The sequence below is a fragment of the Micromesistius poutassou genome (assembly GCF_964030765.1).
Source record: "Micromesistius poutassou genome assembly, chromosome: 4".
Lineage (NCBI taxonomy): Eukaryota > Metazoa > Chordata > Actinopteri > Gadiformes > Gadidae > Micromesistius > Micromesistius poutassou.
Genome location: NC_140274.1, coordinates 1,165,230 through 1,185,655, shown reverse-complemented (window position 1 = coordinate 1,185,655; position 20,426 = coordinate 1,165,230). Strand labels below are relative to the sequence as shown.

Below are 20,426 nucleotides of genomic sequence, written 5' to 3'. Positions count from 1 at the left end.
GGGAACAGGATGGAAGTGAAAAGGGATGGGGGGGTAAATTAATTGTCTGGTCGATTATTTTGTTAAGGGCCTTTACTTTAGGCCCATATTTAATAATTAATACTTAATGCTGGTCTCTTAACTCATATTTGCACTTGCCTTACCTTTTTGCACCTTAACATACACACTGTTTTTTCCATCCATCTCTGCGCTGCTACCCATACTTAGTTTTTAATGCTGGTCTACTGACTTAAAACTGCACTGTCTTGCCTAACTTTTTTGCACCTTACCAAATCATACCTGAACTCTCCTGTACCACAGCGTCAGTCCCTGCCCTGTCACTCTTATCACACTTATCACCCAGCCTCAGCACATTAATGTGGACCTTGTTTGTTATTTATTATCTTTTTCATAGTATCTTTATTCTTATTGTCTAGTGTATAGTATCTTTATTCTTATTTGTCTATTGGATTCATATTGACTTCCATTTTGCAATCCTGCTTGTTGTATGGTGTATGTGTATGTTATGTGTGATGTCTCTATGTCTTTAAGCTACTTGGTCCCTGAATTTCCCTAGGGATACATAAAGTTCCTATCTATCTAGTGTAATTTGGGTGGGGGCTTCTAGATGTGGTTTATACCTTGGATTATGGTTAAGGGGTTGTAACATATTATCCTGTGTATTAATGAATGATATTCAGGGCTTTTTGTAATAAAAATTTCCATTTCAATAAAGTACCTTCTAATTCTGATCAGTCCAGTGAAGTGCAGTGAAGTGAAAGAAAATAACACTACATCAACATTAACTACATGACACTACAATACTTTCTGCCCTGCAGGCTAACAGATCCCAGGTGTCACAGAGTGACACCTGTAGGGGGTAGGGCTACAGAGTGACACCTGTAGGGGGTAGGGCTACAGAGTGACATCTGTAGGGGGTAGGGCTACAGAGTGACACCTGTAGGGGGTAGGGCTACAGAGTGACATCTGTAGGGGGTAGGGCTACAGAGTGACACCTGTAGGGGGTACACAGTAAATTTTGCAGTGTTAAATCAACACTTAAAGAGTTAAATTTAACACTGTGTCCGAGTCTATTTGGTCCTTATCAGAATTGGTGTTAAATTAAGTCTTTTAATAGTGTTAAAATTTCAGAGTAAAATTAACTCAAAATTGAGTAAAAAATTAACACTGGCTAACACTGGACAGTGTTAATGAAACTTAACACTACAGGTTGAATAACTCTGGAGAGAGTAAATATGACTCTCAGCAGTGTATAAAGGTTACTCTACTGTGGTGACAATTTAACTCTGATTCTAATGCTTTTTAACACTGCATTGAGTTATTGAAGGTTAACACTGGAGGCTAATACAACTCAGAAAAGTGTTAATTTGACACACTATTGTGTTGATGATTTACTCTGTTGCAGTGAAAAAACAACTCAATTCCTAACACTGCACAATTAAATATGTAGTGTTATTTATGCACTCGTGTAGTGTTAAATTGCCTCCATCCATATAATTAAATACTTTGAAAATGTACCTTTGAATAAAACAAGTTACCACAAAAATGCATTTAACTTCTCACTTTTTATTGTACAAAAACACCTTTTGAAGATGTATTTAACATGTGTAATCAACCTTTAGTTGTACAAGAGCACTTAACTGTTCACATTCTGCACTTTAGAAAAAAAAAAAAGTGAATAGTTGTGCAATGGGTGTGTGTGCCTGCCGTGCCAGGCACCCCAATACAACAACATTCACTTTAGGAAAAACACGTTACAACAGTTACAGTAAGGTCATGTAACAGTGTACTTGCTGTGCCATTACAGGGCTCCAAGTAAATACAACATTCATGAGGTAGATGGTTGCAAGTGTGCCTGCCGTGCCAAGCAACTGATCTCAAGTCTGCATAAAAACACTACATAAAACACAACTGTTAACTTTTGGTCAGCCTAACAATGCCACCACTTGAGAACATTGACCCTAAGTCTGCATAAAATGGCAATATGGAACAATATATAAGGCGGTATCTGTCGTACCATACTTCATTTGAACATCAAATGGTTTGGAGTAAAAAAGATCATTTATGTGCAACACTTTTAGAACCTTGTCTGGATGTAGCCTGACCTTAAAGGCGTGGTAATGGTCATCAAAACACATTGTTTCCATCAATTTTCCACAGATATTCGATATTCGATATTGTCAATGTGTTTGGTGTTTAAATGTTTCCTAAACCCAGAAAAGGTTCCAAGCACACGGCCACATCCAGACTGAGCACATTTAAGGCGAAGATTTTTTCCATCTAAGTAACCATGAACTACCCGTAAATGCCTAACAAGTGTATTTGCGCAAGTTAACTCAGTCTGACAAACGAAACACTTCATGTCAAACAGATTTGTTCAAGTACTAATGAAGCAACCTAGCCCGAACTTCTGCGACACGGGGACTCTCCTTCACTTTGCCAACATCTATGTTGTACACAGTGGTCTGGATGAACGTGAACATGTTGTTCAGCATGGGGTTGTATGTGGTGGCAAAAACGTAATGCACCTTAAACAGCTTGTCGAAGGCACCAAGTGAGGAGGCCGACCTGCAACTGATGGCATTTTTGTCAAGTATGACAAAGAACTGGTGGACCTCTTTCTTCTTTCGTCCTAAAGCCAGGAGGTAGGGTTGTGTGCTTATCGTGATGGAATCAAGATGTTCCTGGATGTTGGTTCCTGTCTGAGAAAACACAAACACAAACACATGGCAAGACTATTACATGGTGGTAATATTGCACAAGAAAATCAGCTTCCATGTGTATTTGTATAGTATTTAACTGTGTGTGTATGTGATCATGACCTGAAAAACCAAGGCTCCCTCAGTGAAACATCCTTGAATAAAAAACAGTAAATAAATAAGAACATATACAAACCTTCTTGAAGACCACAAGATGCTTCTCTGCTTGGGAAGCAGCCACCTTTCCTGGTCTTTCACGACCCTGGGCAGAGGGGGGAATCAGGTGTAACAGCAGCAAAATCGATGAGAGGTCACTGTCCCAACCTGTAAATACACAAATTTAATGTTATGTGGACCATCAGCAAAATTCAGTGAGTCTGCTATTTCTTTTTTTTGTTTTTTTTGGGGGGGGGCTTTTTGCCTTTATTTGATAGTATGCAGTAGAGATAGACAGGAAAGGGGGAAGCAGAGTGAGAGGGAATGACATGCAGGAAAGGGCTGCCCGATGCTGTGTAATTCTGCTATTTCAATAGCAATTCATACTTACCAATGTCGTCATCCACTTCAGTGCCATCCTCAGGAGTATCAGCTGCCAGGAGGAGATCTTCAAGCTCACTGGTGGATGGATGCTTTCTGCATTGTTGGATGATCTTTTTCTTGAATGTGGTTGTCCATTTCTCCAGAAACTTGCCAGAGACATCCTCCCCAAACATCAGAACAAAATCCTGTTCCACCTAGGGTGAGGATAATGGAGAACTTCAAGATTTCACAGCCAGATGAACTGTGTTGTTTGACTGTTACTAAAATACACACATACTTTAATAATTATGAAATTGTCAAAACACTGTCAAAATAATGAAAATCAATTACCAAGCCTTTGACGTCTTTGAAACGTGGAAAGACAGACAGTACGTTGCTTGACTGCTGCGGGTCGAGGACCATGTTGTGGCGGAAGTCAAATGTCAGCTTCATCTTCTTCTTGATTGTGTCCTCATCAGGACAATGTTTCATCAGTGCAACTGCTTCCTTACACTCGTCTTCGCTCAGGACAGTCTCTGGAACAAACTGGGTCTCTCGTCTGGCAGCTGGTCCTCCAAGCCCATCTTCACGAGATGTTCCTTCAGATGATGCTGCACAATATGGAAAAATACCATATTTTGAGAACCATATAAACATACAGACAAAAGAAAATTCAGTTCAGATCTTCTAGTATTATTATTGTGTTACCTCCATACGATGAATGTCTCTAGCAGTGGATCTCTGAATAGTTTTAATCCTCCAGGCCAAGTACCCAGTGCCACTCTCGCCATCATAATAATGCTCCTTGGAGGGAGAAAGGATAACAAAAACAGACACTCCATTTGTGAGTTGTTGTTTTTTTAAAGTTAAGGTAAGAGGGGCATTTTGAATATGAATTCACCACTCCTCCCTCGTCCTTACTGTAGCCCCATTTTTGTTTGAAAAAAACACCATCTCAGCCGATAGTTCCACAACTGCAACTTGAAAAGACTCATGTATGCAGAGCAATTATATCACTTATTTATTACCTTTAAAAATATGCTCTAGTAGAAATCAAAGTGTTTCGATGTTGCATTCAACATTATCACAGCCATTATAGTGTGTGACTTACATAACCAGTCCTGGAGAACGGATCACTGAGGTAGGGGAATAAGCTCACAATTCACTGGCATACTTTTCTTTCACCTGTCTGGGTGGTGATGTACTGCAAGATATAAAATGGTAAAGATTTATTATATGCACAGGATTGAACAAAGTTTTGAATTTAATGTAAAAGCTACAGTGAGTAAAGTAAAGACTATTTACAAATTACCCATTCTTTTCCGTCATGTCAGCTGCCAGTATGTTCACCATTTTCCTCCTGGTTTCATCTGTCAGGGACTTGCTTCGATTGTATTCATTCATTATGCGTTCCCCACCAGGTTTCTTTGTAAGAATGGAATCCACCAACTTCAGACAAAAAGCAAAACAATTTAGCATGTTGAGAATACATCACATTAATAAGTAAACAACTGGTCAAAAACAAATGGTTTTTAAAGAGACCCTGAGGAGTTTGTATTTGGTTATACAGAACTTGTTAATGGATCCATCCATTTTCGATAAATATATTATTTTATTTGTATAGTTTTTTTTGTTATTATTTAGTGGTTGACTCGCCCAGCATTTCCTAGTTTCGGTTTACCGGACGCTGCCTGCGGGTCATGGGAATCACACTGCCGGATCGCTAGTTGGCATCATTTATGGTCAGAACTACAACGGTATCTGATCATCTTCCAACCTCTGACTTTCGTTCTTGATGCAAATGCTTTCACCTGTCTTGCGCTGATCCAAGAATTTCATTGACCGTGTGTGCGGAGGCTCATGGGAAACATAGTGTGACAAAATTTCACTTTCCAAAACTCCTTGTAGTCCCTTTAAAATTACACTATATTCTTTTTACAGCCTTGGTGGCCTTAAAAATAATTCCTGTTGTGCTCTGGTGTTTGTGTGTTAATTCTTACGTTCTTGGCCTCTGTGTCCAGCCTCTGCCGTTTAGCGGAAGGACTCTCTGAAAGGATGTATGTATCTTGAGAATCAGACGAATCAAGGGATGGTAGGTCCGACTGCTCAGGAGATGGTGCCCTGGAGACAGATTCTTCTGATCATGATAGAGGAAGCAGATGAAAGGAAAAACATTAACCACAAGGAACTAGTATGTCCATTAAATACTGTACTATAAATTACAACTGTAACTCAGACCAACCAGTGTCATATTTGATGGTAAGTACTCCCACTGAAGGATCCTTAACAACATCCTCAAATACGTCATCATCCAACTCAGTCCCCGTACTGTCAAGAACCTTCACACCTTCTGTCACAGCTGGCACACCAAACTTTGCAAATGCTAGAGGAAAAGACAAATGCTTGTGTAAACCAGACTCATAAGTTCGTGTTAGAGATGCACATTTTGAATTTTTTTCTGACCGATAAAGAATGCTCATTAACCAATTATTAACCATTAACTGACAAGATTACAATGCTTGCGGGGGCGATCACTTTTTTTTTGTTGCCATTAAACACACATGTGACAGTGTGCTGCAACAGCTGATCACGCTCATATGGAGGTTAGATCGTCCAGTGTTGAACTGTTTTTATAGGTGCAGCCAAACACCAGGCTGAAGAGAGGAACAGCAAATTGAGGCTCCTATGTGGAGCTCGAGGTGAACATTTGTTGTCTGATCTTCCTTCACGGAGACTGTACGGCACATAGGCTACTGTCAGTCCTCCTGTGTTAACTTTTTACTGGGAAATATGACTGAAGCCACGTGGAAGTCTGCATGTGTGGACACACCCCCATGAATTGACGATATTAAAAAAATTAACTGATAGTATTAATCGGTCAAAGTTCTTGTTATCGGTTAACCGGATAATCGTGTGCATCCCTAGTTCATGTTGGTCTAATACTCACAAATATCCAATGAATCTTGAACATTACTTTAGAATAAACATCAATAAATTAGTGTGAAATAAAACTACTCATTACTATGTCTTAAGAAAAGCATGCATTCAGAGTAATTCAATGTGAGATGGTAACATTTATACTCATAAGTTACCATTACAGTTAGGCTACTCTTAGCACCTTAAAGCTTCTGGTGGAAAACCTAATTCCAATGACAATTTCTTACCTGCAATCAAAAACTCCTTCAGATGCGGCTCTGTTACTCGCACAAATTTTTGGATATCTCCAAGCCTGGCCTTAATCAACATGGTTCCTGCAGAGAATAATTCAACAACAGAGTATGCTTATTATAACAAAAACACAAATATAACAGCAAGTGCATGGTTTTCAACAGAGCAGCCAACAAGACCAACTTTTATGAGTAATGTTAAATTATACATTATACATAAATAAAATAAAAAGCTGAGTTGTTTTCTTCAGGCCACCAAACAGCAGACAAATGATCAGCTAGGCAAGGAAGGTTTAATTTATAACAACATCCTCTGCCCTTAGACCCTCACATCGACTGAGGAAAAACTCTGCACAAATGACAAGCAGGAATCAGTTTAATAGTTTAAGTTTGTTTAATCACGTGAGCTTATGAACTAGTCAAATCACATCATAAAAGCTTGGCCTGGGACTCACGTCACCTGCATCCACTGTAATAATTCAAACAGACAATGCTTGTGATTTCAGCAACGTGCCTCAGAGCACGCAAATGAAAAAACAAAGTCAGAGACACCAGCTGCTACGGCTGACGGTACACCACGCACTGCGACAGTTAGCAGCATTTCATACGGACAACTTCCCTTTCTACTTCAAAATAAAACACACGAGTCTGTGGTGTTAACGTTACCGGAGGCTAGACGAAAAATCACTCCCAACAAATATGGTCCCACGTCTGATGTCAGACCAAGCCGAAGGGGAGGCACGCGGTCAATTTTTTTCAAACATGTGCAAACTGCTTCCCAAAACCCGAATATATTCGTGTTACATCACATCCTTTACCGTAGATAGAATATAATGTCTAAAGTTATGCAGCAAAGTAATTTCAGACTAATATCAATGTTAAACTAACACGGACGTTGGCTAGTTTAGCAATTCCCCACACTAACACAGGTAAATGCTGATTTAGAAAAAAAAACAACGCACATGCTCAACCGTTGATTTGAACAGCCACTGTGGGGGTTAACGTTATATTTTTCTCAACCCACGGCAATTTTCAACAGAATTTAAGTCATGTTTAAGAAAACAAAACTATCTTTCCACATCATATTGCTAAGTTTATTACCTTTTGCGGACATGGTCAAGTTGGACACGCGCGCATTTTAAGCTAGGTATTCACTCGGTCACGTTAGCCGTCTTTAATTTGGTGTTAAGATACAAAACCCGCTCAAATACGGGGACCAACAACACACTGTTGTTCTAAAACAACATTTCTGTTGAAATGCCAACATAAAATTGGGTAAGTATGTGAAAATAAGAAACTTACCGCAGCCGTTCGACGAGGAGAAAATGGCCTCCAGAAAAAATCTTTCCCGGTTTGAACAGCGAGGACGAGGTGGGCGGGGCTTTCCAGAGTCAAATCGACACGACGTCTTATAACACTGGAAATTTTCACCAACACTAGGGGGCATTCTACTCAATCTGTTGTTGTAATAACCCTGAAAGAGTCAATGAACTTTGACACTGCATATTTAACACTGCGAAATTTACTGTGTAGGGCTACAGAGTGACACCTGTAGGGGGTAGGGCTACAGAGTGACATCTGTAGGGGGTAGGGCTACAGAGTGACACCTGTAGGGGCTAGGGCTACAGAGTGACACCTGTAGGGGGTAGGGCTACAGAGTGACATCTGTAGGGGGTAGGGCTACAGAGTGACACCTGTAGGGGGTAGGGCTACAGAGTGACATCTGTAGGGGGTAGGGCTACAGAGTGACACCTGTAGGGGGTAGGGCTACAGAGTGACACCTGTAGGGGGTAGGGCTACAGAGTGACATCTGTAGGGGGTAGGGCTACAGAGTGACACCTGTAGGGGGTAGGGCTACAGAGTGACACCTGTAGGGGCTAGGGCTACAGAGTGACACCTGTAGGGGGTAGGGCTACAGAGTGACACCTGTAGGGGGTAGGGCTACAGAGTGACACCTGTAGGGGCTAGGGCTACAGAGTGACACCTGTAGGGGGTAGGGCTACAGAGTGACACCTGTAGGGGCTAGGGCTACAGAGTGACACCTGTAGGGGGTAGGGCTACAGAGTGACACCTGTAGGGGCTAGGGCTACAGAGTGACACCTGTAGGGGCTAGGGCTACAGAGTGACACCTGTAGGGGGTAGGGCTACAGAGTGACACCTGTAGGGGGTAGGGCTACAGAGTGACATCTGTAGGGGGTAGGGCTACAGAGTGACACCTGTAGGGGGTAGGGCTACAGAGTGACATCTGTAGGGGGTAGGGCTACAGAGTGACACCTGTAGGGGGTAGGGCTACAGAGTGACACCTGTAGGGGGTAGGGCTACAGAGTGACACCTGTAGGGGGTAGGGCTTTTCTAAATGAGATGCAAATGAGCACAATTGTCTTTCCTTTCTCTCAGGTGAGGTGAGATTTTGCAATCTATTGGGCCAGTTTTCTCAGTAAAAGGTTTTCAGAGGGGCATACATTCAAATGGCCACAACTTCTTCAAATATTATCATTAGATTATATATGTTAGACATCATTGGATAGCTTAGAAACTACACTTTCAGAATCTGTGAATAACTCAAAATGCGTCTGGGGGGACATGTCGCTGGTTTTCTCACGGCTGGTCACAGTTAGGCTGGAGTAAATTGCTAACAGCTTTTCTTTTTGCAAACATTCATTTGTATTTCGGAATCGTTGAATTATTTGTTTATTTATTGTTGGGTCTGTTTTTTTTAAGTGAATAGAACATCACTCTTTTTGGAATTGCCCCTCGTTTTTGCCCACACTCTCCTGTCCAGTGCGTCCACATCCCGAATACATGAGGTGACCACGTCGGTCCTTCATATTTGGTGGCAGGGATGGGTGGGATTGGTACTTAAGATGTGATCTTGACATGACCCATCAACATCAAGTTATGTTCCAAATTAATATAACTTAAAAGAACAACAAGGAGGTTGATTCTAAATGTTTTTCATCCTTTCAGCTACACGTACAAACAGCCTGTGCCAGGGATCTGCCGACCTCTGGATCATTATGTCCTGATTCCAGTGAGGTTTTCGCCCGACCACCCAGAGGGAGAACCTGAGTTTGTTGTCCCTTGGCACAAAGAGACTAAACAGGTAGGGTAGCAGCAGACCCGCTATAAGCCATACACACTCCAACGAACTCAGACAGAAGCTGGACCTTCTTGAGTCATTGCCTTCATATCAAAAGCATATTGAATCCCAAGCAGACTCACTCATTTAGGCCACAAAAAGTAAACATGAATAAAGAGCTTAATAATCATGAAACATTTGTTACCTTTGAGTAAGGTAGAATTATTAATAATTTTTGCAGTAAATACACTGTAAGGATATAAGGGGGGTGGTGAAAGTATTTCAAAGCCCCCATCCTGGAATGACCTTCAAGGTCAACTTCACCCGACCTTGTTATTCTTATTCTTATGTTTAAATCCTTAAATCCTTGATAAAAGCACGTATAGAAAACTCTTCTAGAAAATGTTGCAGTTTGGCTGGAATGTCCCGTTTTGTTGTTTTATAATATTTTTCCTTGCCAACACATTTTCTATGTTCATGTCATTTGTCTGTGTATGTCATATGTTGTTTATGATTGTACTGCTATCAGATTTCTCTTGCAAAGTGCTTAACCTCAATGTGAATTCCTGAATAAATTAAAAAACATCCGATTTTTTTCAATGCAAATGAATCCTAGATAAACAAGATAAACAAGTTACTCATTCTATCAAATCTACAGGATACTATCTGGTTTGCCAACAGGCAAACTGTGTATAGTAAGAAATACAAGTCTCCCTACCAGAACACTTACATCCCCATCCCAGAGCATTGTCTGACCAATACAACAAGCAGGACAAGTTATTTGGCGGAACAACACTGCAAAAAAGCCAACTTGCATTTTTTGGCCTAAAACAGTCATTTAAGTTGGTTAAACTTGAAGATATAAATTATTGACAGTTTAGGCAATAATATTAGTTAGCACAACAAAGCAAGCCAGTTGTGTGCTTCAAAACGATTTGGTTGGTTGGTCATACTTATATCTTTAAGTTGGAGTTCAATATAAGGGACAACAGTTCTGCCAACTCTTAATTATTTGTTGTGAAATGCGGGAAAGCCAACTTTCCGAGTTGGCACACTGAAGACTCACTCGTGGCCGTGCTGCCTGGAGCTGCTCCACACAGGTAAGCAACCTTTCATTCAATTAAGTTAAAATGATAAGGGGATTTGATTTTATTCCCAGTTGTGTTGTGCCGCGGTATACGTTGTTTGATGGAGAAGGCGACCTACACATTTTCAGCATTTAGGCTCTTACGCAAAACAGTTTTTCAGTCATTAGCGATAGCTAACGTTAGCGGCTAACTGATGCTAGCGGCGCTGTAACTTGCCTGGGCAAATACCGGTTTATCTTCTGACTGGTTGGTATTATGTCAATTCATGTTCGATATGTTACAGCTAGTAACCATCAGGGTTAATGCCAATTCAGAATGTGGTCGCAAAATGAGCTAACATTTAATGGCAGTGTAACACAGGTGAGCACTGTGCAGCAGGGTAGTTTGACAGTAGGGACAGAGAGAGCGGGGCCTGAGTGGAACCGGAGATTGAGCCGGCTACAGGCTGCGGCTTGGTTTGCCATGCGGGTAGTTTACCGTCTGCTGGTCTCAGTATATGGCTGTGTGTTGAGACAGTGAGGAACTCGGAGAACCAGTGTGCGCGTGTGAGAAGTACATGGATGTGGTGAAGTAGGCTACAGTTATTTTAGCTCGTCCTCCATAGCTGGTCGCTAACGTCACCGGAGGTTTTATTATTTTTTTTAAGTGTTTGGGTTACAGTCCTACAGTGGGTGCATGTACTAACGTTAGGCTACAGTTATTTTCACCCTGTCCTCCGTGTTTTAGCTGGTTGCTAGGTTAATTTTCTAAAAAAAGTTTTGGGGTTACAGTCTCGCAGTGTGTGCGTGTGTGAAATGGGCCACAGTTATTTTTTAGCGTGTCCTCCGTGTTTTTCCCGGTCGCTATCCAAGTAGTGTCCATAATATATTTTAATTGTTATTCAATGGGACAGAATATTATATTGTCAGTCTTGTCATCCCTAGTCCAGTCTGTTGTTTACATTATCAGTAAATGAATAAAATGAATTGAATTGGTAAAATGTTAATTTCTACTGACTGCTTTACTAATACGCAGCAAATTCTATGTTGTTGTATCTTTGTTTTTCAGATTGAAATTAATGCAGTGCAAGCTCTGCAAATTCACCCACGCCGTTGAAGCTGTTTTGGTGAAACACTACCGACTGCATCACAGAAGTGCATCCTGGCCTTGCATCCACCAGGACTGCTTTTGCAATTTCAGAACCATTAGTTCTTTGAAATCGCATCTTTCAAGAAATCACAGGACTGTCCCCAGGCAAGAGAACTCATCATTTCAGTGCTGGTTATGTGAATACAAGGATATTTGCTGTAAAAAGAAAATATTAATTCATTTGCATCATCACCTTAGACGCAGAGAGACAGTGTGTTGCCCATTTGTGGGGTGCAGCTTTAAAACCAACCGCCTTAATAGTTTTACTGGACATACATCACGGAATCATAAAAACCATAATCTGAGAGATTTTCTGACACCAGTCAGAGCAGTTAGTGATTTTCAGTCTAATGACACAACCCAGCCATGTAATGCAGATCCTGAAGTTGGGCTTTCTTTGACAAGTTGTCCTAGATTGGATTCCACAGAAGAAGGTGAACCCGATCGTGTACAGAATGTAGACTCTGAAATACTTCAGCACAAATTAGCTTCCCTTTTTCTTCGTATGCAATGTCTGCTACATGTGTCGAAACATGCAATACAGGCAATTATAGAAGAATTTAATGATATTTTGTCCCTTTCCAAGTGTCATACAACAGAAATTCTAAAAGAGGTTTTTGCAAAACATAATATTGAAGTTGAGGAAGAAATTATTCAAGAGATAAGTAACAGTGTGTTTGACAAAAACCCTGTACTTGTTTCTACATCAGAAAAAGGTACATTATCAACTGATTATAGGAGAAACAAATATTTCAGGGAGCATTTCTCTATCATTGACCCAACTGAGTTATTGTACGATAGGACTTCAAAAAAAGCCTTTGTTTATGTTTCTGTGAATCAGGTCGTTGAGCTTTTATTGAACAGAGCAGAGTTTCTAGAAAAACTTAATTTCAGTGAAGAGTCTACTCCAGGGTTTTACAAGACTTTCCAAGATGGTTCTTACTTCAAACAAAATGAACATTTTGGAGAAGAGGAGCTGTCAATTTCATTAGCTCTCTATATAGACGATTTTGAATTGTGCAACCCATTAGGCACATCAAAGAAAATTCATAAGATTACTGCTCTTTATTGGGTTATTCTTAATCTGCCCTCAAAGTTTCGTTCAACTTTACACTCAATTCATTTAGCTCTTCTTGGAAAGACTTGTGATGTTAAGCAGTTTGGTTTTGAAAAGTTTCTCAGTCCTTTAATTAAGGATTTAAAGTCACTGGAACAAACAGGAGTCTTTGTGCAAACTCTTAATAACTATGTAAAAGGTTCAGTATTTTGCGTCTGTGCGGACAATTTAGGAGCTCACGCGCTTGCCGGCTTTCAGGAAAGTTTCAATGTGAAGAATTTCTGTAGATTTTGTGTAACAAATCGAGGTGAAATAGCAACTACTGCAATTTCTGATTTTCAGTTACGCTCCAGAGAGCAGCACAATACATTTCTGCTACAACTTAATAATGAACATGTTCCACATGTAAATGGTGTTAAAAGTGAATGTGTATTAAGTAAGCATCTGTCATATTTTCACCCTGTCACTGGTTTTCCGCCAGATATATTGCATGATTTTTTTGAGGGTGTTTTTCCTGTTGAACTGTCTTTGTGTCTGAAAAAGTTTATTTCAAAAGGCTATATTACTTTGGACAGACTGAATAGCCTAATCACTTCATTTCCTTACAAATATTCAGACAGGGTGAATAAACCAAAGGCAGTTTCTAAATCAAATGTTGCAAAAGGCAGCATAGGAGGCAATGGACACGAAAATTGGTCCCTGTTACGATTCCTCCCTCTTCTCATTGGAAAGAGCATACCCGAACAAGAACCTGCATGGGAAATTCTGATGGACCTCAAAGAAATTGTTGAGATTGTGGTCTCACCTGTTTTTTCAGAGGAAATATTGCACTACTTGGAGATCAAGTTGTCTGATCACAGAAGGCTGCTCACAGACACTTTTCCTGACTTTAGCTTGCGCCCAAAGCACCACTTTGCTGACCATTATCCTTACCTTCTACGCTGCTTTGGGCCATTGGTGGAATTATGGACGATGAGGTTTGAATCAAAACATAGTTTCTTTAAGAAGACTATGCATTATGTTCAAAACTTTAAAAATGTACTCCTCACTCTGTCATTAAAACACCAACAGATGATGGCATGTCAGTTTGATAGTCAGAGCCTTTTCAAGCCAATGTTACATGTGGAGAAAGTAACTGACATCAAAACAACTTCTTTGGACGCTGCCCTGCGCACAGTGATTAAGAGAAAGTATCCACATCTTGAATCTGTGTCCCTTTCTAAAGACATTTATTTTCATGGGACCCGATATGTGGAGGGTATGATTCTTTCATCTGGACATTGCAGTGGACTGCCAGAATTCTACAAAATCGTGACTATAGTAGTTGACTCTGAAAAAGTAGCCTTTGTTGGCAAAAAGCTCACATCATGGTACCTTGAACATTTTAGGTCTTTTGAGCTTGTGGAGAGCATCTATGCAGACATTGACATTTTTGAACCTCAGGCTCTCAATGACTATCATCCATTGGTTGCATACACAGTGGGAGGGAAGGTGCTGGTGACTCCAAAAGTGTGCCTGCTCCACTGAAGTGACACAGAATGGTGAGTGAACTCTGATAACACATTATAGACAAAACTGTGTTGCTCTTACACACATTTTCTCTCTTTCTCTCATTCAAACAAGATGCTGTCTGTCATTTTATTTTGAAAGATTTTCTGTATGTGTTTCTGTTAGTTTTACTTCCTGTGTTTTCTCGTTTTCCCTCCTGAGTTGATTTCCTGATTTGTTTCACCTGTGTCTTGTTTCATTCACCTGTTTCCTGTTTGCAATCACCCTTTATCTATGTGTTTAGGTTTGGTTGTCAGTGCAGTTTTTGTTGGATTCTTTTGTAGGTTGTGTGTTTTTGGGCTGCACCAGCTTGCTCTGCCTAAGGAGACATCTTTTTCTTTTGTCAGTATCTGATTTTGAAGCACATATCTAATTTATTATAATGATGATTTGCAGTGCAAGACATTGCTACATTGTTTATGAATTTAACTTTTCAAGTAATTGTCTTGAAAGTCAATGCAACCTTACCCCTCTGTGTTTTGTCCCTGTTTGTTGTGACACAGGATGGATTACTGCTGCTGGTGAAAATCTCCCCAAGGATGTCCCGTAAAGTGGCACTTTCTGAAGTACCTGAATCGGTTGAGCAGTTGCAAAACATTCTTCAAGAGAATCTTCAACTTCAAGGCAGCTTCACACTACAGTATGAAGATCCAGACTTCAGCAATGCTATTTGTAATTTAATTGACATACATGAGTTGCCACCACAGCGTGCTATCTTGCACATCCTTTGGGAGGAGTCTGCACATGTTCAGCAAGAGTCAGACTCTGTTGATTCATTGTCTTCCCTGGACACAGCCAGTTTATCCAGCAGAGAGTCAGTCCAGAGTCCCTCAACTTTTATTAAGAACCATCTGCGAAGTGTCTCGGAGTGGCCTTCACCTTTTCCCATCCCGTCCTTCTCCTATGATGTGGTGCTGAAGTTGCGCAAAGGCAATGAGGCATATGAACAGACCAAGAAGGGTATCAACCTAACAAGAGACATGAAGATAGAGATTTTGGACAAGATTGCTCAGGCAGTTTTTGATGTAAAAGCATATCCTGATCAAGACCAGATTGAGTCAGTTGCTTCTGCTCTCATCAGTAGACACCCCTGCCTTCGTGAGCCAGGTAGTGAAACAGGGTGTGATGGATGGAAAATGAGCATAAAATATAAGCTTGGCAATTACAGGTCCAAGCTGCGTCAGGCGGGCTGTATTGAGGTTAGCATTAACCAGAAAAAAAGGAGCTGTGAAGATGATGGTGCGAGTCCTTCTCTGAAGAGAGCAAAGCGAGGTGAGATCAACCATGTCCCTGACCATCCAGAAAACCACAATGATGACTCACTGGATGATGAAAGACTAGCCCTGGTTGAGGAGTTAAAGAAGAAGAATAAGAATGATGCACTGATCAGACAAAAAATGGAGCTGACTTTCTCCTTGAGGCGCAAGGAGATGGTGGAGCTGCAGCCTATGGTGTCAGAGGTTCTGGAACGGTGGCCTGGTCTGTTTTGTGAGGCAGAGGTAAGCAGGTGAACCAAGAATATATTATGTTGTGTTTATGATTTAGTCTTTTTTTTTTTAAGTGAGTAGAAGAGTTGTGTGTGTTGATTACAATGCATATTTTAACATGAAGATTGTGTTGAGATTGTATTGACTTTGAGGATTTTTGTCATCATTGAGGATTTGAATTTCCTTTTCACACTTTTCAACAGATAATGGAAGAGTTTTATCGCATCACAAACAAGAACCTATTGGACAACTTCAGAGCAGCCCTTCATCAGCACACTTGGAGGCTCCTGAGACTCTATCGGGCGAGGAGGACAGCTTTTTCATCTGAGATGGATCAGATCCTCAACGGCTTAGATCAAGAGGTGAATTCATAACATTATGGATATAGAGAATGTGAAGTTACGTCACGCCAGCGCCATCTTTGGAGGATCGCGGGTGTAAACACTCGCTTGTCTCCCTAAAAAAAAAAAAAGTCCCCCAAGTTGCTTAAAAGTAATCATGGTGGGACAGTTCTGCTGTGTAAAAACATATGATCTACTGTGTGGACTTTTTTTAGGGAGACAAGCGAGTGTTTACACCCACGATCCTCCAAAGATGGCGGCGACATAACGTTAGCTTCACATTCTCTATAAAAGGAATTTTGCCTTTTCTTTGAAGCTGTATTCATATTGGTTGCAGTTGGTGCAATGTTAAGTGACCCTTATAGTGACAAACCCTCAAAATACAGCTCTGGAAAAAAAACAAGAGACCACTTTCACAAATGTTTCTTAAAAGCATCTCTACATGAATGACAGTCATTCTTTTCTTTAAGCACAACTCATTGTACTTGATGAGACACTGATGAGGTCATCCCCTGAACCACATCTGATTAGGAAGATTATAAAAAACACTGCTGGGATTAAACATTGACATTATTCCACAAAAACAGATTTATAAACTCTGCCTGAATTAAAATATTCTTGCTGTGGTGTTTAAGAATAAATATGAACATGTTTTCTTTGCATCATTATTATTATTATTATTATTATTATTATTATTAGGGGTCCTACGGAATCTCCGTAGGAAACCTATTGTATTCGTTAGTATTATTATTATTATTTTTATTCTGACTTTTTGGCTCCAAAAGTTATAAAAATTGGCAGGCTTGTAGAACTCATAAAGTTAGTAAAGGAATCAAAAGATGGTCCAGAATAACACATAGGTGGCGCTATAACAAGGCCTTGAAGTTCAGGACTTCAACAGGCTGCCATTACCACTAGGAAGGTACAATTTGTATGAAACTTGGTATACATGCACCATTTGTCATGATGAACAACTTTCACATTGCAACCCATATGGTCAGACCATTGGGATATAGTGCAGTGACCACAACTTGACCAAACACCCACACATTAACTCCTTTGGTGCTGAAAGTGGGAAAAGCTCCAAACTTGGCACACATGTACCAGGTCACTGTGGGACTATAGGGTGATCAAATAATAGCAATAAGGCAAAAGATGGCAGAGATATGTATTTTAAAGTGAAATACATGCATATGTATACAGCTCTACAACATGTTTAAACAGCTCCAACATTGCATCCAAAAGACCTAGGCCCAGCTGTTGAATGTGGCTATTAAGAGGAGATTCCATAGTATACCCATGCCAAATTTGAAGACTATATCTGAAAAAACAACCAAAAAACATTAGTTTGAAGTTCTCCCTTCTGAACCATGGCCTCTCTACAATGCAGGCTGGGCCTTAAAGGGGTACACACGTTATTTCGCAAACATCCATTTGACAGTGGATTTTGACACAATAGGCTTTAGAAACATGGTTGGTGATTGTTTTGATATGTTAACTGCCGGAAAACCAGTTTTTAAGGCATACCAATGCATATTACCATACTAACCAAGCTCACCATACCTCCACATAGGAAAGACTTATATTTCTCAAAATATACTCCAATCTGCCCTTGGCAGTCTACGGTCATACTGTCGGTCATACTGTCAAACTGTCATATTGTCGTTCATACAGTCATACTGTCATACTTTTGTTCATACAGTCATACGGTCATACTGTCAGTTATACAGTCATACTGTTGGTCATACTGTCATACAGTCATACTGTCTGTCATACTGTCATACTGTCGGTCATAGTGTTGGTCGTACTGTCATACTGTCAGTCATATAGTTGGTCATACAGTCATACAGTTGGTCATACAGTCATACAGTTGGTCATTCTGTCATACTGTCATGTGAGAATGTCAAAATCTCTTCTCACTGTCTCTCCCCTCACATCATATTTAATGTGGTATTTGGACTTCCGGAGCACTAGGGGGCAGAAGGTTAACCCCGCCTTGGCCAGGGAAGTTCCCCTTATTATTGGTATGGCCCAATCAGTCCACCTGGGACTCATTGGCTTATATAAGGGGAGTCTCATTTTGTGGTAGAGGGGGAAGGTGCTGGCTTGACAAGAGGCGAGTACTAGAGCACATGGTATATGTGGCTGCTAGGCTGATGGCTAGGCTGGTGGCTAGGCTGGTGGCTAGGCTGGTGGCTAGGCTGGTGGCTGTTATACCGTAGGACCCCGTTATTGTTGCTGGCAACTATATTTATTATTATTATTATTCAAGGTCTGAAAAGACTTCATTTGTTATTTAGACTAGTTTACTCATTTTTAGTCAATAAAAGCTCTAAATTACAATATTTTTTATTTCAATTTTGGGAGAAATGTTGTCAGTCGTTGATGGAATAAAACAAAAAGTAATAATAATTTTACTCAAACACATACCTATTTCGGGAGTGGTCTCTTCATTTTTTTCCAGAGCTGCAAATGCAAGGGTATCTAAGTGACTGACACAATTATAGAGCAAATTACTGAGATACAGTGGTTCTGTATGTTTACAGCTGCTTGCATGTTTACTCTACTTTATACAGTATTTCAGTTTCAGCTACTTGTAATGTTTCATGCAACTCTTTGTTTCAGACATCTGACATCACTGCAAATCGACAAACTGCAGCATTGAAGGCCCTTCCCTTGTATCTCCGTGACAGTCAGGAGAAGCTCTTCAGGAACTGTCTTGTGAGTGGTTATAAATAGTTATTATACTGTATTTAATGTTGACTTAAACCACTACCTCTCTATCCTCATTGTTCCCTTTCCCAATGTCATGGGTGTCTTCAATAGTTGTACTGTCCTGGCTATGAGTTTATGTAACCTAATTAATGTCAGTTAATTTGTGTATGGGGCTTTCAATTTTTGATTGTGGGGTATGGGATGGAAATAGTTAATGTCAAAACTATAATTAACTCTATTTGGAAAAATATATTTATTCAATGATTTGGAATTATGTTAGGCTAATTGCTTATTCTGATTCATAGGATTTTAATGACAAATGTCTTGCACCTTATGTGTTGTTCTTTTCCTATGTCTATCAACATAAGGACACTGACCCGGAAGTGGAGCAAACGAAGGGCCTCACTTTGGGTATCCTCACTGTGTTGGAGGATGATGGCAATGCAGCTTCTCAACATGTCGTGGGTGTTGCTGTTGTTGTGGAAGAAGAGATTGTCCTCCAAGATCTCCCTGACCTGCCAACTGCTTTTGCTTACCTCTTTGGACTGATCTATGCTCTAAACCTTAAGTACCCCAAAGATCTCAGGTACACATTTGAAACCGTTCAGAAGGTGTTCATGGAACTTGGTACAGACCTCTCTGCAAGGGTCAGATCCCTCAAAAACAAACTCCTTCAGTGAATCCACAAGTTAACTGATAATGCCAGATCTGGCATTGTTGACCTCTGAACACCATGCTAATTTAGTCTTGCTGTTACTCACCGTCAAATCTTATGTACCTCGAACTCCACTGTCTTACAGTTTTACTTGGTTTGCACTTTATTAGGTTTTCTTTATACATATTATATGTTAAGATTCAGTGTTTGAAAATTGTCATGGTACTGAGCAGTGTCACAAGAAAGAATTTGCTGATTATTTTGAGATCTGAAGTTCTAGCGCTCGGTAACCTTAAACAGATTTGAGAGTCATAGTTGTATCATACTGGTCATGTATGGCCTTGTATACATGACTCATTTTTGAGATTTTGAAAACTGAAGTCATGGCACTCAGTAACCTTGTTAACACATTTGTTAGATTCATACTAATATTTGATCTTTTATTCATACTGGTTCTGTATGGTCTTGGATATATGACTTATATTTGAACTTTTATTCATACTGGTTCTGTATGGTCTTGGAATACGCATGTTTGATATTTTATATCTCAAAGTTTACAAGTATGCAATGTAGTGCCAGTTCACTGCCAGGACAGGGACAAATGGGTCTCATTAGTTTGCACATACTTGGACCTGTTGGAAGGGATTTGATGCATGCAGGTGCAGTTTTAAATAAAACAAATGTTTTGAATGTACATGTTGCATCTGTATAATTATAAGCACATTAATTTACAGGAGAGTTAGCAGAAGTAACGATTAAAAGTTAATACAATGTAAATGTATAAATTGGTATAATGTATGGGAGAGTTGGCAGAAGTAAGGATTAAAAGTTATTACAATGTAAATTTGTAAGTTAGTACAACTTACAGGAGAGTTAGCAGAAGTAAGGATTGAAAGTTATTACAATGTAAATGTGTAAGTTAGTACTTACAGGAGAGTTAGCA

At 40.1% G+C, this 20,426-nt stretch overlaps 1 protein-coding gene and 1 pseudogene across 2 annotated transcripts; one reads left to right on the top strand and one right to left on the bottom strand.

Moving 5' to 3' along the window:
• Positions 1 to 1,641: 1,641 nt before the first annotated feature.
• LOC311341736 lies at positions 1,642 to 6,802 on the bottom strand (annotated as a pseudogene). The gene is made up of 10 exons (XR_014684116.1): positions 6,383 to 6,802; positions 5,461 to 5,601; positions 5,219 to 5,355; positions 4,531 to 4,667; positions 4,330 to 4,422; positions 3,927 to 4,022; positions 3,570 to 3,829; positions 3,247 to 3,433; positions 2,896 to 3,023; positions 1,642 to 2,702 (listed from the first exon to the last, which is right to left on the bottom strand). The product of XR_014684116.1 is annotated as an uncharacterized misc_RNA (transcript).
• A 7,704-nt stretch (positions 6,803 to 14,506) lies between these two features.
• On the top strand, positions 14,507 to 19,508 carry LOC311342053 (uncharacterized protein; the record flags this gene model as incomplete). The annotated part of the gene is made up of 4 exons (XM_084466867.1): positions 14,507 to 15,784; positions 15,976 to 16,134; positions 18,739 to 18,834; positions 19,197 to 19,508. The coding sequence occupies exons 1-4, from the start codon at positions 14,705 to 14,707 to the stop codon at positions 19,506 to 19,508; spliced, it is 1,647 nt and encodes a 548-aa protein (XP_084322993.1). The 5' UTR covers positions 14,507 to 14,704.
• Between the last annotated feature and the right edge of the window lie 918 nt (positions 19,509 to 20,426).